This window comes from Indicator indicator, chromosome 1 (assembly GCF_027791375.1).
Source record: "Indicator indicator isolate 239-I01 chromosome 1, UM_Iind_1.1, whole genome shotgun sequence".
NCBI classification, from domain to species: domain Eukaryota; kingdom Metazoa; phylum Chordata; class Aves; order Piciformes; family Indicatoridae; genus Indicator; species Indicator indicator.
This window is the reverse complement of record NC_072010.1, coordinates 116,824,999-116,843,642: the sequence shown is the minus strand read 5'-3', so window position 1 is coordinate 116,843,642 and position 18,644 is coordinate 116,824,999. Positions and strand designations below refer to the sequence as shown.

Below are 18,644 nucleotides of genomic sequence, written 5' to 3'. Positions count from 1 at the left end.
GTTTCATGCTGGCAGTGTTCATGGTGGGATATTACAGCAAGTTGTCAGCACTTGGAGTCCTTTCACAATGTTTATGTTGATGGTTTTTGTCTTCCTCCTTTTTTTTCCCCCCCTCTCTTCCTCTTTTTTTTTTTTTTTTCCCACCCTCTTCTCTTCCTCCTTCCACTTAGGATCACATACAAGTGTTTCCTAACACATATTTACAACTTTATCTTCTCATTCTCTTTTTTGTTGGTCTGCAGCACCAGCTTACAGCTGGATTTACTATATACAGTGCCATTTACACATTAGATACTACTTCCTTGCACTCTTTGGTCTTACTAAACCCAGTTCTGTCCAGCTACAGGTCTGCAGGTTGAGGTTTGGGGTTTTTTTGTTTGTTTTTAAACTGACTATTAGTGAGTTGGCTGGGGAACAAGTTCCTGATTGCCACCTGGCTATATGAAGCCAGGCACACTCAGCAGAGAGGGGGGGTAGTGGGAGGCGTTATTAACAGTAGGATTTTAAACACTTTTTTGTTAAAACATTGAGTATTTGTGCATAACCTGGAAAAAAAGAATTACTGTGTTAATCAGAGCACAGTGAAACCCATAGGAAAAAATTAGGGGAGATGAAGACATAAAATGCTGTTGCCTTTAGTAAACAGCACAACTGACACCTCAGAGAGAACTCCTACCCTTTATATTGTTACACCATTTCCTGGAGTGGATGATTATCAGGGCTAACACTTGTACCAACTGGGGCAGCAGTGCTTCTCTATGTTTAAAAGCTTTTCCAGATGGAGTAATGTTGGAGCTGGCATATGTCCAATTTTGCCTTTTTAAAAAAACAATCAAGCATAATTATAGGCCTAAAAAGTAAGCAAGAGGAAAGGACTACAATTATGATCAATGAACATTTCAGACTAAACGAGATTATTTACTGCTAGGACAATGCTTACCTGCAAGTAGTAAGAGAAATGAGGGAAAAGTATGGTATTTTTTGTATTCTCAAGAACCATACTTCTCCAAACTGATTAAGGCTCCAGCTATCAACACAAGAAGGACATGGATCTGATAGAGCAGGTCCAAAGGATGGCCACAAAAATGATCAGGGGGCTGGAGCACCTCTGCCACGAGGACAGGCTGAGGGAGCTGGGGGTGTTCAGTCTGGAGAAAAGGCAGCCCCAGGAAGACCTATTCACTACCTTTCAGTAAGTGAAAGTGGCCTGCAAGAAGGTGAGAGAGGGACTGTTTAAGAAAGCCAGCAGTGATGGAATGAGGGGCAATGGTTTGATTTAGATTGGATGGTAAGTAAAAGTTCTTTACAATGAGGGTGGTTGAGCATTGGAAGAGGTTGCCCAGAGAGGCGGTTGAGGCCTCATCCCTGGAGATATTCAAGGTGAGGCTCGATGACCTGATCTAGTTGAGGATGTCCCTGCTCACTGCAGGGTGGGGTGTGGACTAGATGACCTTTAGAGGTTCCTTCCAACCTGGGTGATTCTATGATTCTTTAGTAAACTGCAAAGCTAGTTGCAGGGTGCTATGCTACTGCTGGGAGCTTTGCTGTGCTGCAATGCCAAAAAGCCACTAGCAGATGAGAAAATCCAGGGGCTGACTTGAAATCAACTTTGGCAGCTGATCTGGAGCAGCATGAGATTCAAGCATTGCCTACATCAGCCTGCCAAGCTCCATTTTGCTATAGCTGGTTTCTGCAACCTGCCCAAATTGGTTAGCTTAGAGCTGAAAGTGAATGGATAGCAGCAGTTTATCTTTGTTAGCTATGCTTTTGTATCTCCACCCAATGGCTTGTAAAGTTTCTAAGTAGAAATCAATTTGTAAATTGTAGAATCCTTTGTCTTTTATGTCCCTTTCCTTTTAATTGAAAAATGTTGGGTTTCTAAATTTTATTTGCAAGGAAATTACTGAAGCCCCAGCAGAGCAGTCCCTGAAGAAGGGACTTGCCCTTACAGCTGAAGGTTTCTTGTGGAAGGAAGGAAGGAATCCATGAAAACCACATTGTGCCTGCAGTGGGCAGGAATAGCTCACATAACAGGGAAATATGCCTCATGAATGTGGAGGAGGTGAGGACAGAGTCTCTCTCTTTCACTTCTGTTACAATGGGTATTTTCTGCAATTAGCAGTCCAAAGACTGCTGATTTGTGGCTGTTGAGCTTGGGTTCTTCTGCTGCAAGGAATGCCTGCTTAGTGGTGAGTGGAAACTGGGCAAGTAGAGGCTTCATCAATTAGCTAAACATCCAGAGATTTGAATCTTTGTGAAGGTCACAACTCTTTAAGAAAGTAGACCATTGCTACTGGGCTTCATTTCTATCCTATATGTTATCAAAAGGAGAATCAGAAACTGCTGTTTTCTGTTCTAACTCCAAAATCCAGTGATTTCTGAGGTCTAACTCTCCCACTTCTAGTCCTGGAAGGCAACAAAATCTGAACAGGTAGCATAATGCTATTCAGTGAATCAGGATGGGAAGAAACCCAGAATTTATAGTCAGATGTGACTTCAAAGAACTAATAACCCTTTGGAAAGTCTTAATTCAAGGTGTCATTCCTCTTTTCCAGTCCAGGTTGTCATAAATATCCTGACCCTGGGGGAGAAGGCAGAAATTCAGTCTCATTGTTGAGAACTCTGGTAGGCAATGCCCAGGAAATAGAAAGCAGCTGTATAAAGCATAACGACAAAAGATGTATACGAGGGGTACAAGGCTGCAATGTGTATTGCTTTTGGCTGACACATGACTAATAAATTAAAAAAAAAAAAAAGAGCCCTGCAATGAAGACTGGGGCAGAATAAAGCATCTGTCTCTATGCTCTCATGTTTGGAAGAAGGAAACAGTAATATTTGGTTTGCTAGTGTAAAGTTTGCGTTTGAAAGTGGAGTATTTACATTTCTTGCACCACTGCAAATCCACAAAGAACCAAACCCAGCAGAGAAGTGAAATCAAAACTTGAGGTCCCAGGAAATAAGGAAGTGCTATTGCTAAACATTATTGAAACAACCCATCTTAATCACCTGAATTCTAGTCATCATTCAGCATTTCACTTGTAGACATCAGAGAGACGATACTCACACATTACTCCCCAGCAGGCATTATGTCCAATTAAACCTCACTTTGCTCATCGGAGTGGATTGCAGTCAGTAGGAATTTTATGTTAAGCGCAGCCTGCCTGCGAAAGGGCACTGAAGAACTTCTCCTTTCTTGTGTTATTCCTTGAAACTTCCCACTTTGAGGTAGATAACATCAAACAAAGAACCTAAAGAAACAGCTACCAGTGAGAAACTGAAAATGTTACTAATTTGATCAATATTTCTTATTGCTGCTATCAATTTGGACTGCCAGGGATCCAGGGATTTTTACACCAATGCTGGCATTGACAGCACTGACCTCCATGGCTGGAATCTGCCTGTGGTCTAGAACACATGACCAAAGAGGGTAAGGAAAGAGATTTACAGCAGGGATCATACACTTTATGGCCTTGCCCCCCCCAAAAACATTACATGTTTAACATCATGATATTTTGCTTATTTTAAAATCCAAAGCTAATTAACATTTCCCTAGATCAATTTTTCAGAGCTACAGTTTCAGGAAAAAAGCTTTTCAAGGCTCCTTAAAAAGCAGTTCATTTAACAGTGTTTAGGTTCTGCGAGCAAAGTTAAAATCCCACTTTCAAACTGCCTGTAAAAGTGCTTCTAATCTAAAAAATTATTGGAGAAGTGGCATCTTCTGGCTCAAGCAACCACATTTCCACGATTTCTTGAGATCAAAGTACTCGAGGCTCCTCTGCCTACTATATTTAAACACTGTGGCATGAACAAAGGAAAACAAACCTGAGGGTAGCTTTTCAGTACCACTGACTAACACTCTTGTCAGGATGACTCAATGGTATCTCTGAAAAAGTGAAAACACAAGGGAGTTAAAGAACGTTTTGCAGGGACTTGTGCCATGAAAGGTTCTGGGGTGGTTTGACCTTTGATTCACCTCAGGGGTGTGCACCTTTTTACAGCTGACAACTTGTGAAGCACAGAATGCTTGCACAGACCGTGAAGAAAAACAGAGCAAACGAAACGAACGCGAAGAATGGAGCACATGCATGCAGAGCATGGAGTACGTGGAGTACTTGTACATTTCATGGTAACTGCTAAACAGAAATTGATGTAAACTTTAAATGCAAATTATATAAGAGTAATTGTGGCCTAGAGTAGAAGGAAGTGATTGCCCAACCACACAGAGCTGGAGGACTGTCTCGGAGCTTGGCACTCTGAGGGCTGCAAACCGTTATGTGCTGTTAATGATGCTATTCTTATAATTCAGACATGTAACAAAAGGTAATTACAATGTGAAGAAAGAAATGCTCTGCCACTAGCATGCACACTGCCTGGGTAAATTATTGGTGACATGAAGCTGTACCCTTAAGAAAATAGACACACACAAGTCATAATGTCCTGGTATTGATCTGGATGACAGGAATGCTAATGTATAATTAGTTAGGTCACTTTATCCAAAGCACACAAGAGGTTTGACTTTCCTGCAGTGCTGTAAGGGAGCTGGGATTGTTCAGCCTGAAGTGGAGGCTCCAGGGAGACCTGATAGCAGCCTTCCAGTACCTGAGGGGAGCCTACAGGAAGGTTGGGGAGAGTCTGTTTACAAGGGCCTGCAGTGACAGGACGAGGGGCAATGGCTTCAAACTAGAGAAGGGCAGATTTAGATTAGATATCAGGAAGAAGTTCTTCTAGCAAGCATGCTGGACACTGGAACAGGTTGCCCAGGGAGGTGGTTGAGGCCCTTGCCCTGGAGATATTTGAGGTGAGGCTTGACGAGGCCCTGGGCAACCTGATCTAGACAGGGATGTCCCTGCTGACTGTGGGGATGTCGAGGCAGGATGACCTTTGGAGGTCCCTACTGGCCTGGACCATCCTATGATTTTATGATACAAGGCAGCTGGAACCCACTGCTTCAAACCTCTCATGGAATAAGCACTGAAGTATCTTCAAAAAAACCCGTGTTCCATCACAGGCACATAGGGAAGATAGATGTCTGTGACAGCTCCACTCATTTACAAAAACACGTGTAAGGAACAGAGGGAGGTGCAGAGTTTCTTTAACTGCAATGTAGCCTGCAACTACTATCAAACCTTGGGTCTTCCCTAGGTTTCAAGAATGAGGCCAAGTTCAGTTCACATGATTTACTGCTAGATGTGTACAATACCAAAATAAGCCCCCTGACCTACACAACCTGTGCGATAAACAAGCAAAACGAACAAAAGAATGTGGAAAAGAATCAAAACAGCTCCTTAAGGACTCAATTTGTAGCCACCTCATCAGTAGCAAGGTGACTTACAAAGAGCAATCATTGTATGACTGCCAAAGTCAAACTGAGTCAAACTAATTTAGCTGCTTTCTTAGGCAGCATCCCTGGGCTACAGGGACACTTGCAAAACGGTAGCTGGAAACTAGCTTTAGGGACTGGTGGGAGACTTGATACCAGAAAGCTGCTGGGATCACAGCATCAACTAGGAGTGATAGTAGCAGCTGTGACAAGGGTGAATGTTTTAAGCACCACTGAGAGGGTTTTAACCAGGCAACACAGAGAGCAAGAGCAAATTGAACCTGACTGTTGTCAGACAAACTTCTAATTTTCTCCTGACCAAAGTCTAGAGACCAGGCCACTCCTAAGTAGCTGCATAGAGTGCTGTGACCCATTAAAGGCACAGCATGTTAGGGTAAGTTGATGCTAAACAAGTGTTTAATGTCAAGAAAAATGTAATGGAAGATTAAAATATATGAAGTTAAGTTCAGACCAGGGATGAGCTGATGAGGACAGTCTTCAGATACATAACAGACTGGCATGAGTAGTTATTCTCTCAGCTTGGTCCTTTTAGGTTAATTCAATTTTTGGGGAATAACTAAAGTTACCAGTAAAATGCTACAAGAAGCAACTAAGCCACATGGGGACAACAGGAGAATAAACACCAACTAAAAAAGGTCCCAACATACTTGATGTGCTTCAGAAAAGGAAAATTGACAAAATGGCTTCTACAGTTTCCTTATAATCATGTGTTTGATTGTGCCCAGTGACAGGACAAAAGGTAACAGGCACAAAATTTAACATAGCAAGTTCCATCTAAACATGAGAGTGCTAGAGCACTGGAACAGGCTGCCCAGAGAGGTGATGCAGTCTCCATCTCTTGAGTAATTCAGAACCTGCCTGGATAGATGATGTCCAGAGGTCCCCTCCAACCCCTATCACTCTCTGATTCTACATTCTGCACGAATAACACTTAGCTTGCATGAAGTCATGACATTTTTTGAAGTAAGTTAAACTTACAGGAATTAAAAATAATTATAACAAGCCACGAAAAACTGCAGCTTGTCTTCAGTAATTATAGCAACTTGATCTTTATAAGTTATTGCTACTCCATTTTGTCAGCAAAATAATTTGCTTCATTGCTAGTGCTTTTAAACTACAATTTCGACGAAGTTCTATTTCCAAATCAGTCTTTAGAGGCAACAAAAGACAACACATACTAAAAATAAATGAACCAACCCCCCTAAAGTTACTAAAGACAATGTATGCTCACTTTCAAAAATCCTGGTATTTTATGACTGACTTCCTGAACACTGTAATTCCAAACCAGAGTATTTTATTTCCACTTGTCATCCTATATTATCTATTTTACTGATTACAGTAAAACCTCACAAAGGAAAGAAAGGTTAAAAATTGCAAATTATTTATTTCACAATTAGTGGTCAGATGCTTATTTGGTTCTGGAGAAAATTTACTAAATAAATAAAAATATAGATCCATCTTTATTAATGAGGTATGCATTTGCTTAGATAAGGTTTCTTGGGATACAGCCTTCTATTTGGATTTCAGCTGGCCAGCCATCATATCTGTTGGTTTTCTTGTCAGAGTGATTTATCTGTTTTAAAAAAAAATAATTAAAAAATCAGTATTTGCTTCTCCATTTACAAACTGGTTTTGTCAAACCTCATACAACAGAGGGAGCAATGGGAAAGGACTGGGAAGCTAAGTAGCATATTACACATCTTGCTTATTAACAAAATGGGTGAAGATTCCATCAGTTTCTTACACAGAGTGCTCTATTTATTTTCCAGATGTCTGTCATAACATACACCAAACTGAGTAACTTTTTTCTGTAGAAGCTGTGTAATGTGAAGGAAGATTTCAACAATATTCTGGAGTGAGTACAAACCCCCAAAATGATGGAAGTTTCACATGCCTTTGGAGAGGGTTGGTATTACCAAGGGAACTGATCTCTGTATTGGGTTTTCTGATTTCTGTCTGTCATACAGATGAGCACTACTGGGCTTTACAGATAGTGAATACAAGGTCACAGATGAAACAGAAATCTGATACAAAAATGGTAGCTTTAGTTCTCCTGAAGCCTGAGAGAGAGTTATTCAGAAAAGGTCTGTGATGTAACCATTTCTGTATTTGCATGGCCTATTTGGCACAGCCCAATTTTCATATAAAACCAGTTTTTAGTTTTAGGAAGACGCTGGAATTTGGCCTGCAGAAGAAAATGCATGTCAGGTTGGACCTTGCAAAACAGACTCTCTAGAGTCACTGGTACCTTCTGAAATTTGTCTAGAGATGATTCAGTGCTGGTGTGGTAGAATTCAGTACTGTTTGCAGCCCAATTCCAAAGTAAAGAATGATGATACATTACAGAACTAGCTTTGTGCAACTGATGCTTACTGAACAGACTATGGTTATCATACCTAATGCACAAAAGCTGCACCTGGAGGTTGTATCTGATACACAGACAAATATAAAGTGAAAGTAAAATGAACCTGACCTTTTCTTTTTGGATATTATCTGGCAGCTTGAAGCCTTTGGCAGCTATAAAAGCCCAGCTTGACCTGAACTTCATGTTCCATATTTCTTTACTTCCCAGCTCTTTCACTAATTTTTTGGTGTCATTCTTTAGCCTAGAAAAATGTAGTTAAAAAAAATGTGTTAAAAGTTCAGTAGGTGAAAAATGCTGAAAAAGAACACAACTGATTCATGCTTTTCATTAGTAACTCAGCAGAAACAAAAATGAGAAGTTAAAAAAATTCAGAGAGCTGCTTAGTAGCATGCCATTAAACTCACAGGGCAAAATTCTTTTTCTTTCTACATTCCTGATGTTAATAAAACCTGTTTGCAACAGCACAGCAGAAAGAAAAATGTGTCTCAAATGCTATCTGATGTTTCAACCCTTCCTAAATATGGACAAGGACATAAAATGTTTACCAGCTGAATTAAATTTCCCTGTCTAATTATCATACCATGAATTCAGCTTAAAAAAAGCCCCTAAGATTTAAAAGCACTTAAAGAATCAGGTTAACATATAACAAAGAATGCAAGCTAGATAAATTATAAATGGAGGAATGGATACTTTCTTAATAGAAGGTTGTGACCCAGTGGTAACAGCAGTGCCCTTTATAATGACAACTGGTGCTTTTAAACAAATACAACACCATGTACCCATCTTGGGAAGCACTGACACACATGATGTGAGCAAGCACCAAATGAATGTGGAAGCAAAATCTTTGTAGGCAGGAAATCATTCCTTTACCCCATTATGCAGCAGTGATTTGCAAGCTTTTCATTGTCTCTGTTCCTCAGCCTATCATGACTGACTTGCTTACCTGACGCTTCCATCATAGTAAGTTGTCATCAAAAGAAGGGATCCTTCTGGTGCTTTTTTAATGAAAGTCATCATCTCTCTTGAGTGGTCTGTTGAATTAGTTACACAACTGATTATTCATTAAACACAGATCACATACCACCTACTTCAATTTGTTTCCACTTTTTTTTTGCCTTGTCTATTCAGAACGAGGTCTGACTGGGTGATTGTTCCGTTTGCAGGCTGAGTACCTCATTCTGAAGAGGGCAGAAAATTGTTACCTCTCCCTGAAAGCTAGGACAGCAGGGATTGATCTGTACTTCTCAGTAGTAAATAGATACTTCTGAATTTCTACAAAACTATTTACACCCAGAATAAGCATGTATAGGGTTTCTTATGTTTACCTAACGTAGTATTATACATGCAAGCAAAGCATGAAATAGCCCAGCATAAGTCATTGTCATTCTGTAGGTTTCCTACTACCATGACAACTGCAGAGCTGAGTTGCACACTCCACTGTGCACCTACTTTCATGAAGTAGCAGCCTATTTGCAGCACTAAGCTGTTTATTGTTTTCACAGTTGCTGAAGTTACAGAAGACACTGGCTTTCCGCATTAAAAAAAAAATGTAGCAGGCACCCTGGAGACATTACAGTGTACATAACCTAGTGTATTTCTAGCCCCATGATTAGACCCAATGTGATTTCCATTCATGTGTGTAAGCTCACAAGCATTCTTAAGTGGTCAGAGAACTGGCTTCCAGTGCCTTATGGCATTTTGTTTCTCCTTACTAACATGCAAGGAAACCGTTATTGTTCAAAGTTTGAAAAGTGTGTTAAAAACTATTCTCTTAAAGTAGCTATAGGGAAGGATGGTAAGAGACAGACTGGCGTATTTCCTATGATGATTTTACAACTGAACTCAACTCAACTCATGTCAGGAAAAGGAATTTTGCTGAGTAAAGTATCTGGATGTGGTACCTGTTTAAGTGCTACTCCTACAAGACTGAAATAATGATGACAAAACCCCAGACCCCCCTCCACCCTCAAATTAAAAAAAGGCAGCAAGAAATTTAAAGTAAAAACTGAAACAAGACCAACAAACGAGACAATTATCTAAAAAAACAGGAGAAATTCAGTTTTTCTGTCAAAATCTGTCATCAGATTTGGCCAGAGCATATTTTATGAAGACAACTGTTTGTTTCTAGTTGATCCCTGTCAGTAATACAAGCATAGTAATTAGAAAGAACAGAATAATTATATAGACATAAGTCCTTTCTTAATGCTGAAACACTAAGAAAAGCTCTGTTGCACTCTTTTCCCTACCTCCTTCCCACATGTCAAAATGTTTCGTTGATGTAACTTTTCCTGTTTTATCTGTAATAAAAGAAAAAGTTGTGTAAATATGAGCAAAATGATTAAATCACCATATACAGCATTTTCAACTAAAGCTAGGTATCTCTTAATTTTGTGTATTGTTTGGTTTCTGAGTTTTCTTTTGTTTGATTTTTTTAATTGGAAAGAATATGAAATAATGTAAGTTTAAGATTTGGGGAGAATGTTTTCTTTCATATAGTCTCTGAATTGTCAAATGTGACCTAAACATTTTTATTATTTTTTATTTTAAAGTAGGAATTCAATTTCCTCTGTGCTTCCACGTTTTTGTATCTATATATACTATAACAGGTCACAACCACAAACAGGGAAACTGGCTAAGCCTAAGGCTATTTGAACGAGCTCAACACCATTCTGTGCAAGCTTTCATACCACTTGAATCTCAGTGGACAGAAACTCAACACTCATCATTACTACATCAGAAACAGACAGTCATTCCAAAACATTTTGGTTAATACTCCTCATCAATTTTGCAGCTGTTTAGCTGGCTATCTTTGTTTAAACAAGCCATGCACAACTGGGTATGCTTTTCAAATTTCTGAACCCATGGCAACTACATTAACATTAATTAATGATTTTCATTATCCAAGACCCATATCCCTGCTATGTGAGTGTATCTTTTCAATTTACAGTGCATCAGCTTGTTTGTACCGAAAGATTCACCAGTTCCTGGTTCATTTCTGGCTTATCTTTGATACACATATGGAAAAATTATGAAGAAAAAAATCTTTTGAGCATAGTATTCTAAATGGCACGTTTATCATACTGCTGAGTGGAAAAGGTGGCAAACACCTGTTAGTGGTAAAACAACATTCTAGAATGGGTCTTCTTCTGAGCAATGATCACAAAGAGATGGCAAAGACTGTGGTGAGGACTGCAGAAGTCACCAAAATTCTTTTTTTCTCCCTTGATGTTGTTATTTTGGGCTTAATAGTTCTGTCTTCCTTTTTACAGAAGATTGTATTCATTCATTCAAAGAAAGAGTTGTGGAATAAAACAGGGTAAACTTATTGGGCACAGTCATTAGCTTGATTGATCTGATTAGAGAACATGTAGAAAATATGTCTCACTACAAATTAGTCTGAGATCATGGACACATTTACTTGCAGGTGGAGATGAAAGTGTAGCTAAAATGACTATGTGTGATAAAGGAAATGGCTGTTTAAAATTGTGTAAATTTTGATTTACCACTTCTTTTTCCTCATTAATATGCAAAGACAATGCTAGTTCCCTGCTCCTATTTGCTACAGCCTTGCTTATGCATCCAGGATGAGTATTTGTCCTCTTATTCTACAACTGTATGGTGAAAACTCATTTTTAACTGTTTATCTGTTGTAATCAGTAAAGTTGTCATGATTCCTTGTTGGAAAAAAAATGCAGTAGATAACTGGGGAAAAACATGGAACAAATTCCTGTCTAAACTAACCTAACCCAGCATGCAGGCTTAGACAATGTCAAGATCTTGCTTAGCAATACTGAGACAAAGAAATGGAATGTAACTGTTTTGTGATCAAAGTCAACCTGACTATGCATTTGAACTCACTTTCTTCCCCTCCCCCCACAACATTTAGGCATTGATTTTTCTCAGGCTTCATTATTGAATACACTGAACTTCATCACTGTTCCCATTCATCTAAATTATAATGGTGCCTCCAAATCTGGAATAAACTGCACCATCACCTTTCCAATAGCTCCTACTGTAAGTAAAGACATATAATGGCAATTTAATATTGATCAAGCTTTAAGTTTGTCTTTCTCTGTACTGACAAAGTCTGGAAAAGGAATTTGTACCTTGGCTGTATCTTGGGGCAGAACTGCAATCCTCAGTTACTGCCTGCTCCTTATCTGTAGGGTAGTAGATACCTTTTATCAAGCACTGAACCTGAAATTCCAGTCTTTCTGCTGGAGATCAGAGATATTTTTTGCTATGCTACATAAGAAGCAGTTCTTTCATCTAATAAAATATACATATGTTTCCATGTACACATTTTTTATTTTCTTATACTGGTTATGAACACATTTCTTTTGTTTATCCAGGACTATTTCCCTCAAACACAGATTTGTTTTTCTTACATATAACATGAATTAAATTTAGAACTTTTTCCCCTTCCTTTTCCTTCCATATTTAGCTAATAAAAAATACTGGAATACTGGAAAACAAACAAACAACCAACCAACAAAAAGAGAAAACTCAGTCCGCCTAAGGACCTTTGTAAATTACTGCAGTACAAAAGTATGTCTCTCTGTAAATTTTTTTTTCTTACTTACAATTCACAATGGCAATATTTATACCTCTTCCAGCATTACCCTTCTCTCTGCTTATGAGTCTGGAATTAAAATAAATACAGTATCAGCAGAATGCATCTGTCCAGAACTCTTAGCAAAAATTATATTTACCAATGCTAAGTCACTTTCTGATGCTCATGTTTTCTTCAGCTATTTAATTCAAGACTTTAGTAAACAAGAGCTATAGCTTAAAAATCCTGCACATTATATCAGTCCTTCAATGATACACAATGAGCCTTTCAAAATGAGCTAGGTCAAGAAAATACTTAATAGAAATGCAGCTAGAAAGATACAATAGTAACAAACTAAGACAAAATGTGTGTTTGTGGCAGTGTTGTGCATAGACCATACTAAACAAAACGATCACTGCAAGGCTTTGAGTCACACTGTCCAGTTTGAAAAGCCATGAAAGAACCTGACTTTCAGAAGGTGTTGACCATTGAACATACTAAAAATAGGCTATTCTGTACTATGAAAACTAGAAATTGTACTTGAAACTAGCAGCTGAATGCAGCTTATGTAGAGGAACAAATTAAATAACCTGAGATTCAGTATTTACAAAAAAAAAAAAAAAAAAAAAGGTAAAAAAAGAATTAAAATACTGTCAGATATTCTGAAGTTTATCACCAGAATAGAATCCCTTTGGTAGGAGCTTACTTGCCAACAGTGAACCAAAATGCAACACCTTTCTTCACACTACAAAGCACTTGCTTAGATTTAAAGTTAGACTGGTACTCACAGCTCATCCTCAAAACAAATTTTAGGCGGCTTTTCTCTGCCAACACCACTAAGAATCCGATAGGCATAGCTCCCAGGTGGGCAGGGAGACCAGTGATCACACTTCTGCCTTTTTGGGACTGGGGCTACAATAACAAAGATGAGAAAATGTTTTCTTGGATGCTGCATAAACAATTTCTCCATGGAAAGAATCACTTAACATCGACATGGTAAGCTCATATATACACAGAAGCCAACCCTGCCAGATTTCAAGTATTCTGGTGACAGTATCCCAAATGTGCCTGAGCTGAATTATCATTGACTTACAAACAGCTGCTGGGACTAAGAGAAGGTTTATATAGGAGAAAACGCCCCATATGGTATGATCCGATTTCAACCTAGAGATACTATTGCTGGACAATGTCCAGAGAAGGGCAACAAAGCTGGTAAAGAGACTAGAGAGCAAGTCTTATGAGAGACCGCTGAGGGAATTGGGATTGTTTAGTCTGGGGGAGGCTGAGATGTGGAGACCTCATGGCTCTCTACAACTACCTGAAAGGTCACTTCTCAATAGTATCAGGTGATAGAACGAGAGAAAATAGCCTGAAATTGTGCCTTGGAAGGTTTAGAATGGAAAGCGGTCAGGTTTTGGAATAAGCTGCCCATGGAGGTGGTGGAGTCAGCATCCCTGGAGGTGTTCAAGAAATGTGTGGACATGGCACTTTGAGACATGGTTTAATGGCCATGGTGCTCTGAGGTTGATGATTGGACTCAAGGATTTTAGAGGTCTTTTCCAACCACAATGATTCTATGATTACGTTGTGCTATTTCATAAGAGGAAACAAGGGCTCAAGACATGAAGATGCCTACCAATAGGTTAAAGTTACTGGCTATCATTCTAATTTTAAGCCTTTTTCATGATGATAACATAGTCAATGAATAAATGAGAAAATAGATTTGAGAAAAATGCATATACTGAGCCACCTAGTCAGATCAGAGAAATGAAATAACAAGGATGTAATCACAGAGTTTGGTTAGTCATTAAACAATTTAACTGCAAAGTACATGTGACAGAACCAGGCTGCAGCTGCACCTTTGTTTATACACCAGCAAACAAACAGTTTTCTTCCATTATTATTCAATCAATTTATTTGCATACTATCAAATATAGGCCAACATTCTCTTTCTTCAAAGACAGCATCTAGGAAATAGCTCAGAGTTTCACTAATTCACTTTACATAACCAACTTCATTCTTACGATAGCACATACCAACTAATTTACTAGATTATAAGCCATTTGTCATTTGGCACATAAATATGCAACACTAGATAGAGTACAACAGGAGAAAAAAAGGAAAGGAATACAACTACATACCCCTCAACACTGGTTTCTTTCCAATGTCTTGAAGATTAGCAAGAGATCTCGCTACCGTCTCTCTGGGTACAAGATCAGCAACTAAGTATCCCAGGTACAAACTAGCTGACGATGCCAACAGCAGCCCTGCAAACTTCACAAAATCTGCAGAGGAAGAAAAGAACCCACAGGGATATAAAGATGTTTTCATAGCAACACATAAAATCTTACATTTTCTCTGTCATTGCTATACAAATTGGCAATTTTATTTCCGAGACTCTGTGTTAACAACAGTCTTCAGAGATGTGGCAAGACAGTATTTGTTGCATTCCCATCTCTGACAGTCCCTTTTGTTTTTAAAATTTGATCTTCAAGCAGAAAACTCCCCCTAAGACTCACCTCAAACCACATCCATAATACCCAAAAGAAAGTTCAACTTAATCCTAGTAGAATTTTGACTCTGAAAAGTTAAGTACCAGCTACTACACACAATTATACAGTTAGTAGGCAGTTATTACTGATTTTCTGATATAGGCAGGCACTACAGGAATGGTTTTAAATGCTGATCTTACAGGGAATTCCCTCCACCCACCCTTTTGACATGCTGGATAAAAAGAAGTGCAGAAGGCCCTTATCATCTCATTCACACAATGAGCTCTGTCTGTGTTCAAACATGACTAAAGTGACTGTTTCACCTTCTCTCAGTTATATCACAGTTTCCATAGATGGTATTAGCAGCACATCTACACACTATGAGATCAACAGGATGCACAATTCTCCTGATTGTGAAAAAACAGAAATAAACTTAGTACTGGGTATCTCCTCTTGCTCAACAGAAACACTAACATGAGTTTCTGTTCTAGAAGAAATGTACTATTTAGCTTTATGGTGCTAAACAAGGAAATATCAAAGTGCAATTGTGAAACGTATGTTTTGACATCATGAGGTATTTCCTGATCTGTAAAGAAACATATCCTTGAACATAAATATCTGTAACAATGAAAAAGACAAATTTTTATTCTCATAGTCCCAAAAAACAAGTGCAGCAGAACCAATGTCCAACAATATCCAGTATGTTCACTTTGCCAACCTTCTAGAAAATATTGTGTATTATCTAGAATAAATCTCCCTTATAACAGTTTGAACTCAAGACAACATTACTTTTCTTCTTGGAACTGCCTTTTATAAATATTTTCTGCCCTATCCCTTCTCCAGAATTAAACCCAAATTGTTCAGTTGTTCTCCTCGGGTCCCGTTTTTGCAGGTCGCATCACTCTCCTGTGATTTCTGTCCAAATGCAAAATGGACATGCTAGACTAAAACACCTGTTCTGACGGCTCTACTTCTGGTTATTCAAGTTAGAAGGAAGTTTGGTGCCTTTTTTTTTTTTTTTTGGTATTAGGACTAAATTCATTGATCTAGCTTCTGTTAATAATGTACCATAAAGACCAGATCATTCTTCCAGCAAAGAATTTTACCTCTTTAGCTACTCCCTATACTGTATTTGTGCAGGCAGTCATTCCTGCATTCTATTTAGCTTTAAAAATAAAAAGTCTAACAAAACACTACAGCAAACACAGACTAGTAAAGCTAACACTGAGCAATACAACCATCTAAACTCCCCTTTCTTTATAATTACAACAAAAGTAATAAGGGGCCCTCTCAATCATCTTCCCTAAATGAAGAACAGTCATACTTTAACCTTTCTGTAAAAAAAAAAAAAAAAAAAAAAAATCCCAGTTTCTCATTTCCCGCATCCATAAACAAGAAAGAAAAAAATAGGGGAGGGGACACAACACGACGACAATAAACCAATGCTATGTGTCAGTGTACTTAGGAATTGTGCTTGTATTTGTGTGACTATAAGGGAGATACCATGGGAAACATGCTGTATTTTCAAATGATTGGGAAAGATATAACAGATCTTCAGAGAAACAAATTTCCCAATTATTACCTCAGTCTAAGAGAAATGTCCCACTCTACACTTACTTGTAGTGCAAACCTGCACTAAAAGAATATTGACAATTATTCCAACATCTCATTCATATGGGGAATGCAAACATTACATTGACAAAGTTCACATGCACAAAAAAGAAAGCTGCAGGAGCCAAGCATAATGCAACTTAACTCACCTTGCTTTTTTCTTTTTTAAATAAGTAAAAGAATAATTTTTATACATAAAATAGATATAATTTGTAAAGGAGACCAAGTAACAAGTTTCAAAAACAAAATTCAGGAAGAATTAAGTGAAAATTACAGCATGTTTATTTAAAATTTCAGTGGGGGGTTTTGTTGTTGTTTTGTTTTTTTTCTGTTTGTTTTTTTTTTTTTTTTTTTTTTTTTTTTTGAGGGTGAGGTGCATTATGAAGACCTGTGAGACCATCAGATTTGGGATTGTTTTTTCTGCTGTTGGCTTAGTAGATTTATCATTACAATGATTTTGCCCTGTTTTGCATCAAAACTAGTGAGCAACTCTGTTTCTCAACAGTGCAGCCTTTTACCTAAGTAGAAGAAAAAGCAACGAATGTCCGGTTCATATTTTGCTTAAAGTGCAAGCTTCCTAAAGCACTTCTAAAATATGCTTTTAAGGGTTTAAGGAAGACATTGGCCAAGTTTGTATTTGGTTCTCAAAACTGTCACAAAACACTTTTCACCGTCAGGCAACTTGCAGTTTTTCTTTTCTTGTATTCAGAAGGCGCTAGGAGGGTGCACTGACCCTGGCCGCTGGGCCTTGTCTAGATCTCTCAGCTCTACTGAGGTTACAACCCTTGCACACACATGGCATAAACCTCTGTACAATAGCTGCTATTGTGAAAAGAAACCACCAGCAACAAACGTACCGAAACTTTTCTTGCTAAAAAGAGAAATACATTTAAGACGAGAGTTTAGATTAATCCAATCTAAGTTGGGTATCATTCCATGTTCAGATTCTGGCTAAGGCCTAGCCGCGAGGTCCGGCACTTGCCCCTCTAAAGCCTGTGTGGAGGCTCTGTCCTCTCTCGCCCCTAATTAAAGGACACTGTGGGGAACAGCCCTTCGCCCCCATCCCGCGATAAGGGGCCTCGCCCGCCTGGCCGGCCGGCCGGCCAGCACCTTCGGGGCGCCTACCTGAGGAAGGCGCAAGGCGAAAGCGAGTCGCCGGCAGCCCTGCCAGGAGCAGCGGACGGCAACACCGGCACTCTCTGCGCCCCTCTCAATTGGCGGGGTGAGCCCCCGGCGCTTTGGGGCTGCTACTCACTTTGCCGGCTCGGCCACATTATTCATAATGGGGGCGGACTGCTCGCCCTTCTGCCCCTGCTTCTCCTCCTTCTTGTTCTTCTCTCTCGCCTTGTTCTGCAGCCACCGGGACAGCGCGCGAAGGGGAGCGGCCGCCTTTCAGCGCCGCCCCGGTGCCGCTGGCAGCTCAGTAGGGCAGGGCAGTGCCAACAGAGCCCCGCACACCGCTGCCCTGGGCGCTTTCCTCTGATGGGGAGGCTGGCTGCCGGGGAAGAGGGGGGCTGAGAGCAGGAGATGGCCCTGTAGGTGCCATTGCCCGGGTGAGGCACAGGGGAGTGGAGCTGGGCACGACCACAGTTACGGCACAGCCAGGCAGGCGCGATGCCCCTTGCGGCGCGGCCCGTCGGCTTTGCAGTTTGCTGGTGTCAGGAAGGACCAGATGGCATCAAGGCCTCATGTTACTTCTTTAGCAAGGGGAAGGAAAAGTGGGAGCGCAGGTGCTCTGCAGGTAAAAAGGGCATGTAAAATTAGGGGGAAAAGGATTTATCCACGAAACCATGCCCCTTTTGAGCCAAGGAGATAGGACAGTAGATGTCACCTAAAATTCAAACATAAGAGAGAAAGCTAAAAGTTACTTTCTCCAGAAAGAAAGCAGATGGCTGGCAGGATCAAAAGGAAGGCTTGCATGCTATCCCGGAGCCTGCTTGAAAAGCTGTTTTACCCCACACATCAAAACAAACCAGTTATTTTAAGTCTGCTGAACCCAACCAAGAAAACCAGCAGGGAAGGGCCTTTCTCTGGCCATGATCAGGCTCTGTGTGGTGTTTTAAATAAGGCCACGGTGCAGGGCCCCATTGGAGCCTCCTCCTCGTTCCTCCACCCACTGCCCACAGCACTGGGATGAGACAAGCGCTACCGTGGACACCAGCCTACCCGTCTGAGCCCATGGTTCCACCTTGTGGTGGGCTCTGATAGAGCTGTGAGCAATGCGTTGTGCACCCTCACCTGGATGTTTTCTTCCCTTTGGGGTAGCTTGGTCAGTTCTTGGTT

At 39.9% G+C, this 18,644-nt stretch overlaps 1 protein-coding gene across 1 annotated transcript; it reads right to left on the bottom strand.

Moving 5' to 3' along the window:
• Positions 1-6,824: 6,824 nt before the first annotated feature.
• Positions 6,825-14,981, bottom strand: FAM3B (FAM3 metabolism regulating signaling molecule B). Its single transcript, XM_054394276.1, has 8 exons — positions 14,951-14,981; positions 14,400-14,543; positions 13,047-13,170; positions 12,290-12,348; positions 9,953-10,003; positions 8,650-8,737; positions 7,815-7,947; positions 6,825-6,914 (listed from the first exon to the last, which is right to left on the bottom strand). Exons 1-8 carry the CDS (start codon positions 14,979-14,981, stop codon positions 6,825-6,827), a joined length of 720 nt encoding a protein of 239 aa, XP_054250251.1.
• Positions 14,982-18,644: the final 3,663 nt, after the last annotated feature.